Source organism: Perissodus microlepis, chromosome 7 (assembly GCF_051167445.1).
Source record: "Perissodus microlepis isolate ML-2025 ecotype Zambia chromosome 7, ASM5116744v1, whole genome shotgun sequence".
Classification (NCBI taxonomy): Eukaryota; Metazoa; Chordata; class Actinopteri; order Cichliformes; family Cichlidae; genus Perissodus; species Perissodus microlepis.
This window is the reverse complement of record NC_140467.1, coordinates 14,394,976-14,408,151: the sequence shown is the minus strand read 5'-3', so window position 1 is coordinate 14,408,151 and position 13,176 is coordinate 14,394,976. Positions and strand designations below refer to the sequence as shown.

The window sequence follows — 13,176 nt, the reverse complement described above, 5'->3', positions numbered from 1 at the left end:
TATTTAAATTTGGATTCACCACACTATGAGGCCTGATTTTAAATCCAGTTCTGGTGTAATTTGGCGTGCTGCAGACTTCCCGTCCTTGTTTCCTACTTTTAATAGCCACCCTTCCACTGAGACCATTTCTGGCATGACTTTCAGATTCTTCTTCACTTGTCCAGTTTCTTCGCATTACTTAAAGACACACAGCACACCATGCCAAGATACACCAGCAAATAGTTCTTTGGTGCAAAAAGCTTCATCCCTGTCAAATTTTGCTTGGTAGTTTTCATAAATTCGAGAAAGGACAGGGAACAAAATATGTGATATGTGACAGTAACAAAGTGACTAAAATACAGTCGGTTTCTTGCTATGCCATGTAGACAGAACACTAGTTTATCACTTGAATAAATGCTTTTTAAATGCTCGAATGACTCTTAGGTCAGTGTTAAATAAAAAAAATAAAATAAATCTGAAAATGGTAACTACAAGGACTAAAGATGAGTGAAAAAGACAGAACTGGGAGTAAAATTCATTGAAAAAGACATTTATTGCTACAATATAATTTTGACACATGCCTGTAGGCTAGTTCAAACTGTACACATACTGTACATGTTATGATAAGAGTATTTCAGATCATTCAGGATTAATATTTTTTTTTAATTTGTATTATCTTTTCAGCAGAGTGAGAAGCAAGACATCAATCATCCTGTAACATTGTATTGCTCAGAGGTTGAACTGTAGCTACATCTAGTAAACTGCACAAAAAAAAAAAAAAAAAAAAAAAAAAAAAGTGTCGCCTCGTGTAAAATCGGAGACAAAAGCAAATACACATCATCAAATTCACAACATTTGTATAAAAGATAACTTATATAACTTAGAAAACAAATGAAAGGTTCTATTAAAAACTCAAACATGCAAAGAGCTTGTTTGACTACGTGTGAAGAGCAGTGATTACACTGAGAAGAAGAGGGCTCCTGTCCACCAGTGTTTCAGTAAGTGTAATCTTTTAAGAGTGCAAGAACACAAATAACATTCAAACAACTTTACAAATGCCAGATGTTGTCCACGTGTTAAAGAACATTCTTGGAGATCTGTTCATTCACAGAATGGTCGAACCCCTGCAGCAATATGCGCACGCACACACAGACACACACACACACACTTCAGGACAAGTAAAATCTGCTGTCTGAACACACAAATGTGGGAATGTGGATCTGAGCTCGGTGGAAAATACAAATGTTTGCAGTAAATATTGACACACTGTAAAAGTGTCAGTCAGAAACATACCTGGCTAAGCCAAAATTAAAAACTGCAGATGACACCTTGCTACTACTGGTTTCCATCCATTCAGATATATTCCAACAGAAGGATAATCAATAAATATACAAAATATGTACAAAACATCTGCAGCGTACAATGCATTTGTCTGTTACAAGTAACGTTCAGGCACAAAGTTAAGAGTCAGTTTGGGAAGTTAGGAGATGATTGTTCAACTGCATCACGCTTTCTAATCAGAGAAGAAGACCTCACTGTCCCAGTCTGAAAGTCCGAAGAAATGAGAAACATCCAAAACAGCTGGGATGCTCTTCCCTCAGCATCTGGACATCAAAGACAGGAAATTAATTTGAGGAAGTCCTTTACATTATTCCCTCAAATAGAAACATCCAATTGTTTTAGACTTTAGTTCATAAAGTTTATTGCTGATATAAGGTGATGGTAAATACTTGATGGTAGACTCGATGTGGTCAGGTGCTCAGAGGTGGCCCATGGGGTTCACCGGGTCTGTCAGACTGGGATGAAAAGCAAGATGCATGGACTGTGGGTCCGTCATGACAGCAGACGCCTTCTCTTCTTCTCTCCTCCGCAGACACGCTGCCTTCGGGTTCAGATTCCTCTCTGTGGAGTCCAACAAATAACACGTTAGCTAAAATAGGAAACACTGGGAGTACATACTCGTTATTGTATTTATGCAACAGTGGTACAGATGTTGGCAATCTGCTTTAAAAATAATAGAAGCTAGAAACTTTATAAGTCATCCTTACAGACGTTTTCATGTTAACTATTAAGCTTCTCTTATTAGCAACAGGTCAAATTACAACATGCAGCACAGAAAGCATCCTCTCCAGAGAATAAGAACTGTTTATAGTTTATTGCTGGATGATTAATGATTAAATAAAGGTTTAATAAAATAAAAATAAATAATTTTTTCTGGAGCTTCCCTTAGCCTTGTAGCATCTCCCAGCTTTTTTATTTTTTGCTTATTTCATGCTGTCACCTATTCAGTAATAATTTAGTGATAAAAAGCAGCTAAAAAGGGGAAAAAAATAATAAAAGCTCGATATTTCTTGCACAGCAGGCCGACTAAGCGAACTGAGATGGCATTTAGTATTTAAACAGCCACATATTTTCCTCTTTGACAAGAGGACACAAGCACACCTCAAGATACATGCTAGTGTTGCTTCCCATCTGCTCACTGTGTAAATAGGCTGTTTGATTGCAGATTGTCATTCACAGATCTTTACTGTCAGATAATGCTGTGTTTGCGGCTTACTGTGCTGCCCTCATGTGGCCAAAAATATATATAAATTCATTCAATTTTAACCAGAAGCACTAAAGGCAAAAAATGTATATGTAAAAACAAATGTCTAAATAGACTAAAGGAGTTTTCTGTGGATAACTGACTGAAGCCTAGTTTTCATCGTGGGTGTGCCATCATCATCTGAGACTGGCCTCTCTGCAGCAAACACGCACTGACCTCTGACTTGTTGTTCCAAGCTGAGGATCACCGCCACAGCCTGGTGGAGGACCAGCAGCTTGGTCTGCGGCTTCTCACTCTTCAGGTGTAGTTGACACATGTGACCGAGCTCCTTGAAGGCCTCGTTGATGTCGCGCACACGCAGGCGTTCGCGGGCGTTGTTGGCCATTCTCCTCTCACGCTCGCGCTCAGCCTTCTGCTCCGGACTCAGGTCCTCATCCTCATGGATGCTACGACATAAACAGAGGAAGCCCGCAGGTAAAGGTTTGGCTGAATCTTTTAAAAATGAAGATTCATCTAATTCAAACCGACACTCCAGAAGAAGCAGAGAAAAGCGAAGTGAGCGAGACTGCTTTCAGAATATATTCCGGGTCTTTCTGCCCTCTGCTGGCTGCTGTGCCACGATTACGTGATCCAGTCTCCAGGGATCATCTCAAATCCTCTAAAACGTTCAGTGAAAAAAGGGTTTCCATAGAACAATGGCAGCAGATAATGTAATCAGCCGCAGATTTATGAATAACCCATAAACATGTGTGTTTAAAAGAACCCATATGTCCATTCTTAGAATCACATTTAAACAATTTTGCTTTGCTTTTTGTTTTCATCTGGTTTCAATATTTTAGAAAACAAACAAACAAAAAAAGAATAATGCTGGAGGATGTCCATATATGTCAGCATTGATATCCCTCAACTAGATTACAGATCTAAATAAAAAACATGCACTCAAGACATCACAGCTGAAGAGGTCTGGCCTGAAAAGACCTCTGGACGTAGAGACACCAGGACAGGAGCTCCAGTCTGTGACATTTTCAAGACATACGCTATCATTTTTCTCTGACGCGGGCCTTATAAATTTTTCTGTGACTCACGTAATACCAAAAGCATCCTTCGTCGTCGCCGGCCACACTTAATGACAGTTAGTCCTTTAATTGATAAGAGGATTGACAGAATATAAAACTGCTAAAAATTATCATTAATTTGAAACATTTTTGACCAAAACAAATGTGATCGCTTGTCTCTCAGGTTTATGTATTTTAAATTGAGTTCTTTTTGGTTTTGACTGTTGGGTGTACAAGTTAAAATCACCACAGTCACATAACAAATACTTTTTATTCTTTTTTATAAGGTTTCCCAAGATCTATATTCATGCGTCATAAATAATGCAAGCGCAGCAAAGCTGAACACAGACCTTAGTTCACTCAGAGGCTAGAGGGGACAGTTGTAAGACAGTTTACAAAGACTGCTTTGTGGTTTGGGGATTTTCTTGATTAACTCTTAACTGTGATGTGTACGTCCCGACAGCTGTTCTTCCTTCTTTAATTCACTGCGACTTAATGCAACACGAAGAAGAAATATGAGGCTAAGTTAAATAGGCTGGTCCAGACACAGCTGTTCTTGACTGCAGGGGGCCTGGCAGTGTTTTAAATGAGTGAAACAAAACGGCAGGAAAGCTCTTCTTCTTCTTGCTTTTGGCTTTTATTGTAATAGATTTTTAAAAAGTAGTTTATTTTAAAAAAATAACAAAACAAAAAAAAAAATTTACTTTTTTTTAAATTACAAAATTAAATTAAAACATATTTTTTAAAATGTAATTTAAATTACTATTAACTATTCCAACCAATTTTTTTTAAAAGTGCTTTGTCTTCATAATTGGGCAGGATTTTTTCACCGGCTTTACACACAAAATTTTATTTTTTTGAACAAATGAACACAGTTTTTTTCCTTTCTTTGTTTTGCTGTTTTTTTTTTTGTTTTTTTTTTTAAATACACACACACACACACACACACACACACACACACACACACACACACACACGATAAGGCATGAGTGTTCACCTGTTTCTTGCACTGTTTTCTCCATGTGTTTTGTGTTCGCTCTCCTCATCTGATCTCTGGCTGTCTGAACTGTGACCATGGCTGATGTGCATTATCTCTTCCATTTCCCCACTTTCCATCTTAAGCTCTAGATTACTCTGAACCCCAAGTCCACCTGTGGGCGATCACACAAAACATAAACAACATTTTTTTGTCACAAAGAGAAAAAGTGAAATATACGAGTCTGGTGGAGAAGAGATGCGAGGGAGAAGGGTAGCTCACCTCTACCTCCACCTTGCACAGGCTGTAGGGTGGCCCTCTGTCTAGCTGGGTACGGATGACCATTTTGCGCACGGCCCTGGAAGGCGGAGTGGTTGTTGTTCATACTGACAGCTTCAACCTTTATGACACAGAGAATGACATAAGACCATTATTCATGTGTTCATAAGTCAATGATTAAGTATTCTGTAGATTGGGATCCTCTAAATGTGACTGCAGGGCTCCATAAATCTTTCTAAGACACTCAGTGGCATATAGTATCCAAGCTAGAGACAAATCGGCCACAAAACAACATCTGCCCTCTCATTTCCAAAGCGACCCTGTGCGGATCTCTCACTCTACAGAATTAATTTAATCTCAGACAATCTTAATCCTTCCCTTTAAACTACTATATACTCCCTAAACATACCCCTAATTCTCTTCAGGAATGATTCACTGACACATCGTTTGGAAAAAATAAAATAAAAGTGAGAGAATTTAATACCCCCCTCTTGCAGCGGATTACACTAAAAACCCCTTTCCCTTGCATACACTTCCACTCCAGCTGAGCTAAAATCCCCTGGTCTGCTCAAAGGGAAACATGGTGGAATGGGAGTGCACCGTGCTGCCTCCCCCTCTCCCTCCCCAATCACCCTACAGTGGATTTAGAAGTCTGCACATACTGGACACACAAGGACGGCACATCATAGCGCTCCTATTGTTCTCAGTTTCCAGTTTCAAGGACAGCAACCTTTACATTAGGAAAACATGCAGACGTAGTGGGTGGAAAAATTCCTGGAATTGAATGCCAGCGCAGATACACACACACACACAACAGGGAATTTCCATGCACACTGCCCTGTCCTTCTTTAAATACTTCAAAGTAAGGGTTGTTAACCATTGCTGGACTGTGACAGTTGAGCGGCAGGGTGCTGGCAGAGCCCGGGTGGCCGTGGTTGGGCTGGTTCAGCAACCCGTGGATGTCACTGGGCAGACCAGCGGTGGGGCCAACGGCATGGTTCCTCAGGACGTGGATTACGTCATCCAGTCTGTCCAGACGATCCTCCACCTGAGACTGAAAACACCAGGGGGACAATTCTCAAAATTTACAAAGAGGACTCTAAATTTCAAACCCTCTTGCCCAAAACAGCAAGACAGTAGTAGTAGTTCCTTCAGTGATTAAATGGCATTTCAATGTATTTTATTTGAAATTACAATATAATTATAATGCACTACAAAAAATTAAGTTAGATACACAAGAATAAAGGGCTAACAAGTCAAGTTTTTTTATAGGAAACAACGTAATTAATTAAAGTATACTGCAAAGTAATTTTAAGTAGTGCATAATATCACTGTAATTTTGTAGGAAAACAAGCAACACTGCCCCATCTTACATTGTAAGTACCCTGTACTTTTTAGAGCGTGGGCCATATTATGGAGCGGATTAAGCTAGCATTTCATATCTTTGTTGTATTTTTTGTTGCATCTTTATTTAAAATTCATTATGCTGATGTGCATGATGGATGTTCTTTTCATCCTCCTATTTAATAGTAGGTATATAAAGTAGGGATTTAGAACAGTTCATTGTTACAATTGTGTCATCAAAAGTTTACATAATCCTGCAAATTTTGATGGTATTAATTTTTTTCTTCTAAGTTACAGACAGAAAACAGTCCTTGATCACATTTGGATTAAAAAAAGAACAATTAAATAACAGAACAGCCATCATACACATCAACATAATGAATGCTGAATAAAGATGTAAAAAGGCAAGATTAATTAACTCCCTCATACGCCCCGTGCCCAAAAACATACTGCATATTTATTATGTAAGATGGCAAAATATTGTTTGTTTTTCTGCAAAATTACCAGGAAATTACACACTATTTAAAATTACTTGAAGTGTAATTATTGCGCTATTTCCTTTAAAACCTGACTTGTTATCCACCTTAAAGTATTTGTAGGTAAATATAATTACATTGTAATTTCAAATTAAATACACTGAAATTACATTTGATTTAATTAATTACAAGGGAATTACACCTGAGCTGTGGGCTGTATTATAAAATGTTATCACAAGTTATAACCAAGCCAAAACCTCAGGGTAAATCCAGAGACTCCCGTGTTGTTTACAACATTATAAATGTTAAAAAGACAATTTCTGTCTTTTTGAAGAACAACTCAAAGTTGGGTGATTTTATTTTAATTTTTTAAATAACTTATCTGCCCGATACTAGAATTATGGGTGTGCTCTCCTGGATCAACAGGTGTCCCTGCACAGCTGGAGCCAACGGATACCTGCTAGGCCTCTCCTCTGCTAACTGGAGAAACTGAACTGGACCTCTGTTTGTGTTGTTGGTGTCTTTTGGGGCGTTTCAATGCCCTTTTCTTGGAAATAATAAGGCCCGCTGTGAGGTACAAGAAGCTTGTGCTTTAATTTTGATTAGGGGTTTATTACCTGCTAATTTGTGTTATTAATCTTTGGCTTAAGTTGCTTCTTGAAGAAACATCACCAAAAGTCAAACCTTTAATGGCACCAAATAGTTTCAACATTATCAGAATTGTTATATCGGCATGAAATAAGCTGAAGTTGGCACATGTACACACCCACTTTAATCTTTCTTATAATATACCAGATATTTCATAAGGCCACCTCTGTGATGTCTAGACGTAACTCAATAAATAATCAAAGTTTCAGTGATATCAGATTACTTTCTTACCAACGATATTAGCGAAGACTCATAATGTGGTGAGACTGGTGCCTGAACTGAACTCCGTGGCCACATGTTGCTACCTGAGAAGAAGAAAACAACCGGATTTAAAACATCAGGGAAACAGAATATAGATGATGTAAATTATATTTCGCTGACGTGTGCTATGCTCCAGTTTACCTGCAGGTTCTGCTGAATTGGGCAGCGGAGACGGAGACCTCACCGGTGTGGATGAGCTGGAGGGGAAACTGCTGCTCGTGTGATCAGGGGAGTAAATCTAACAGCAGACAGCGACAAAAAGGGGAGAGAGGGAGCAGGAGGAGTGTGACCAGGGCGTGGATCATTTTAAAAGCACAACTTGTCATTTCTGGATGGGCTTTTACGGCTGCAGCCGCAACCTCATAGGCTCGTAATCTCAACTTAACTCGTGAATTCTGGTCATTTTACTTGTGAGCAACCAATAAAATGTCGTGCAGCATGAGAGTAGCTCTTTTTAATGTGCAGTGTCCTGTCACTGGCAGTGGGGGAGTTTTGCATTATACCACTGGGGCTCTCAGGACTTAGATCTAATAGGATTGAGGTGGTGGTACTTACAGAGGCCAAAGCTTTGCCCAAGGTGTCGCCTGTCTGTGATGGTCCTGACACATTTCCTTGGCTCCCTGAGACTGAATTTAAAAAAGAAAATATTTATTATACAAGATAAGCACGTGATAAAGAGCAGTTAAATTAGGGAAAGCATGTATCCATTTCCATTTTCTGACCTGCAGAGCTCTCTGAGGTGTTGACTGACTGAGTGCGCGAGACTGCATTGCTACGATGAAAAGTGGACATGGGCGGGAGAGCCCTGTTCATGTCCACAGCCAACACTGAATGTGGAGAGAAGTCCTGAAGAGTGGGGAAAACACGCAGTTAAAAAAACATCAGGGGTCAAAAAGTTTGTTGCTATCAACGCCCAAAGTCCCAGTGGTAAATCTCACCAGGTGACTGTGTGCCAGTTGCAGGCTGCTGTAACTCCCCGGCTGTGTTTGGTGGGTTGTGGCTGCTCCCAGTGCACCTTCATAGCCCTGCTGGTTCAGCCCATTTACAGCATTCCAGATGTCCGGCGAATTGCCCATCCCCTCTAAAATGAGTAATAATATGTTATAGCCTGTACTGGAGCAGCATCTCAAACAGCCAGACAGGTCGTGAAGCTCTACAGTGGCACTCTATGAAATCAGTGAAGTCCAGATTCAGTTAAAGCAATGCTCATTAATGTGTGACACAATGATGTTCAGCTGAATTTGCTTAGCTGAGAATACAAACGGATCTTTAAATAAAGTGAAGTACACAGACTTTATTTAATCTTCATGGTGCTTTTTAGGCATTTCTTTGATTCTTTTACCCCCAAGACTGAGAGATCATAGTTACTGGGTGGATTGCCAATAAAATGTAATACAACGTACGCTCTCCGCTGGATTTTTGGGTAAGTAAAATATCTGACAACTACAATAAACACCAGAATAACAGAGTTTAAAAAAAATTGTTCTGAGCTTCCATAGACAGTTTGAAAATCGGACGTAGCTTCCAGGAAAAATGAAGACACAGCTGAAGCGCCTTAAACCTGTATTTTATCTGAAGGCCACCAGATGGCGATAGTTGTGGGTGCCGAAATATTTTGGTCTTCTAGAATTCTATGAGAAAAATGACCTCCTGTCTTCATTTCTTCGCTCTCCTGCTGAGTTTATGGATTTAGTCGCTCATTTTTGGGTCATATTGAATAAAAAAAATTAAGCATTCTTTAAATCAGCGTTAACTGTGGCATGAAACCACACACTTAATGGCTAACAAGTTAAGATCAACAAGCCATGATCACGTCCTCACATTAAAAAAATGTTTTTTTGCAACCAAGGTGGCTCATCTCAACATTTCAAAACACGACTCCAGAAACCCGTGGGTGATGTCACTGTATCTATATCTGTTTTTTATACTGTCTGTGGTGCACATATACCATCTATCTACCTCGCAATGAATTATGATGAGTCCAAACGTCCAAACCAATAAGGCTCAGCTGTATTGCAGGCTAATGAGTTAATGTTTGAGTTAACCCTGAGATGATGAACATGGCAAACATTATGTTTAATGAACTTAATAGCACAGCTAGCACGGCTGTAGACTGTTCTGACCTCTTCACACCAAAACAACCAAAACTTTAAGGAGTGACAGTAACTGTTGCAATATTTACAACCGGGGACGTGAATCGAGGCAAGTCTGTGTTCATGTGAGTTAAAGCATTTCAACTCTGGAGAAAAATTTTCTTCATGCTACACTTTAAAACTGTGTTTCTCACACAGACTGGCTTCTTTCCAGTGAGAATCAGAAATGGAGGACACGTTTTTTTGATCTTTTGGTTTAACTTTGCTTTAATACAGAGACAGAAAAAGGAGTGAAATCATAGGACCTTTGGGTAAGTTGTGAAAATATGTTACGGTAACTTGATTCCAGCTATCAACTTTACTCCTTGTCCCACTGACTGTTTGTGGTGAATATTAATGGGTACACCATTAGTGTTATACTGAATGCCAGTTCATATTGAACACCAATTTAAGCATTTGCTAAAACAATATTTCCAAAACCAGTGAGAACTTTAGTAAAAATAGATTTTTATGAGAAGACAGCTGGTGAAGAGAGCGTGTATATTTTAATATGAAATATAGACCTATAAACTTGCAACTAAAGTATAGGAAAGTAGATAGCATATGTAATAAAATAATAAAGTTTTTAAGTCTGCATTTATTTCCTATATTTTGTTATCAAAACGGACTGCATTGCAGCAGAATTGTAAAGAGGGTTCGAGCTCACCAAAGAACATGCTTGCAAACACATTGCTGGGGGCCTTGGGCGACAGATGTGAAGATGAGTTCTGGGTGGCGATGTCTGCACCAGGAGACTGCCCATAAGCCTGAAAAGAAAAGTAAGAGAATAAAATGAACTCTGAGCATAAATTTCTTTGTCTCAGTATCGCCCAAACCAATCTGACTGACACTAACTCGTGAATACTGTGAGTGCGAGATGAGGCAACAGTATTATGAAAACAAAGCAGAGAGCTGATGCACACTTAGAGCTATTGCGTTAATCCATAAGCTGCAGATCCATGCACCTCCTCATCCGGATTTAGGAACCATTCACCATGAGAAATCCCAGCCCTAATCACGATCAGGTTCGGCTGGCTTCAGAAGACTGGGATAGGACACCCTCCCGAATAAAATTGAAATCCAGGTCTTCTTGTGAATTGTTCTCAAAGAGAAACCGAACAGATAAAAGAGTCTGATCCTAATGATCCTCTCCTGTTGGAAACAAAGTATTGTTAACGGCTAGTAGATTTAGACTAAACTAAAGCTACCTTCAGCTTTTTTATATTTTTAATTCTTTCTTGACAAGTGTTGATGCTGCAAACTGCACATATGCACAAAAATAAAAAATAAAAATAAAAAAAAATAAATCAGGCCAACACATGCTCACTTACTCAAACACACCAAGAGCTCTGGGCTGCACCTGCACCTCTCTCCATTGCTTTGATGTGCCCCAGGAAATGAAAATAAACCTCCCTGCGCAGCATCAATGGGGTGTCAGTTACCCGGACGACAAGTTCTGTAAAGCAGGCTATTAAAGACTCTCTTGAGTATGCTTGTGCGTGCACACTCACAGGCTCATGCACACACGCACACACACACACACACACACACACACGAGCCATGACCCTGGCTGGCATGAGTCCCATGGTGATTGTGGGCTAGGCCAAACAGAGGAGCCCCTGTCGACACTGGGCCCGTCTGAGCCGCCATGGGCAGCATATGGCAGAGGATAAAGCCAATTGTCCTCCTTACCATCAGCATAGCAGGCGACCCGTTAATAATGGTCACACCCCCGCCCCAGCACGCCCTCTCTGGCCCCCACTGGAGAAGAGCCGTCACCATAGCACCCTCTTTTAGCATAGCATTGATTTATTAACCATCAATCATGACATCACAAATGATAAAGGACTTTTTTTAAGTAGCTAAGCCCCACAAGAAAAAAAGGAGGACATTAAAATACTCAAGAGGTTGACATTTGTTTTAAATCATGTTGGATAAATATTCTTTACAATCTACCGGCTGAATTTCTTGTTTGTTTTTTTAGTCTATAAATAAGGATAAAGTTGGGGAAATGAAAACAAAAAAAGGCAAACAACAAGAGTACCTCTTGCCATTGTAAAAGTACACAGCATTACGATGCTGCATGAGTAAAAGCTCAACTTGCTATTCAGGGCCCACGCTCTGCTCCACCATGGCCAACTCCAGCCACATGCAACCAATTTTCTGCCTCTCTGATCCACGATGTCTGGATATGGTTAGTCTCACAGAGATCAAAGCTGCCTTTGATAATGGCTGCAGTGGTGGAGGGACTGCTCTAACATAGCGGGGTTAAATCAAATAGAAATAGCAGCAATCTGCTTCATGTCAAGATGTTTTCTGCTGCTAGGCTTGACTACATGATACTCTGGCAGCAAACAGGAAGCACGAGTTGATGCTTGTTGTTTTATTTTTCTCTCTTGTTAACCTTAAGAGAAAGATCACTGAGATATTACAGTTATACGTAAATAAATGCTACTAGCATTGTGTGCGTGAAGATGTGTGTAATTTGTCAATAACTCTCCTTTTGATTATGACAAATCAAACCAAGTGTAAGAGTAACACAGAAACTCTTTGTCCTCTTCTAACCTGCAACTGCAGAAGTTAAAGAATAAGCTCTGATCACGCACACAGCTTATTAAAGCACAGACACCCTTAAAATGTAAAGCTCTATCTTTTTGTTGCCTTTCATAGAGAAGCATGTACAGATTAACCCGTGGTGCATCTAATGATCTCAATAAAGCAACGAAAATTCTCACCAACTCTTAAGTTTCTCACAAAAAGAAGGAAAGAGAACACTTTTAACTTTTACAAGTTGTGTATGCAAATGGTTTTCCTGCTGATGCAAGTCAGAAAACACATCTATTAAAAAGAAAAGGTTATTCAATCAATGAGGGCACAGATACAGCAAACAAACATCTGAGAGGACAGTGCAAATGCATCATCAGCAAACACACCCACGTAACCTTGGGAGGGGAAATGACAGAAATATAACTGTAATATATATACATATATAAATATGTACTCACTGGTTTCATGTTGTAGCAGTGCATCAGTGAGTTGTTCCCTGCGCCAGAGACGGGGTGAGCGCAGTACATAACTCTGCTGGTTCAGTGCAAGAGTCCAGGCTCACGATACAGTCCACGCACAGCTCCTCTGCTCGTGTCTCCACTCATGTGTGTACAGTCCACATGCACTCATTCCCCTAACCTACCCCTGCTGGTCATGCAGCAACCCGCAGACAACTTATGCAAATGAGGGCAGGACCATTTCAGGCAGCAGCGAGGGGTGGCCGGGAGTTGATGCTGTTACCGAGTGGACATCTATATTATGAGCAACCTGTTGTTTTGTTTTTTTAGTGTTAAAATAAAATGGTTGTGAAATAAACATGGCTATGAGATAGTTTTCTTTTTCTGCTCTTGTTTTAATTTTACTGTCCACAGTTTTGATTGTCATGGAGACTGGACGTGAACAGAATTTTTTTTAAGTAAAAAATAACAATCAG

At 39.7% G+C, this 13,176-nt stretch overlaps 1 protein-coding gene across 1 annotated transcript; it reads right to left on the bottom strand.

The window, feature by feature from the left end:
* Positions 1-513: 513 nt before the first annotated feature.
* Positions 514-12,884, bottom strand: LOC146382777 (transcription factor 12-like). Its single transcript, XM_084933682.1, has 13 exons — positions 12,701-12,884; positions 10,363-10,462; positions 8,502-8,644; positions 8,286-8,409; positions 8,119-8,189; positions 7,705-7,801; positions 7,534-7,607; positions 5,712-5,888; positions 4,838-4,955; positions 4,577-4,730; positions 2,741-2,970; positions 1,710-1,881; positions 514-1,583 (listed from the first exon to the last, which is right to left on the bottom strand). Exons 1-12 carry the CDS (start codon positions 12,767-12,769, stop codon positions 1,739-1,741), a joined length of 1,500 nt encoding a protein of 499 aa, XP_084789808.1. The 5' UTR covers positions 12,770-12,884; the 3' UTR covers positions 514-1,583; positions 1,710-1,738.
* Positions 12,885-13,176: the final 292 nt, after the last annotated feature.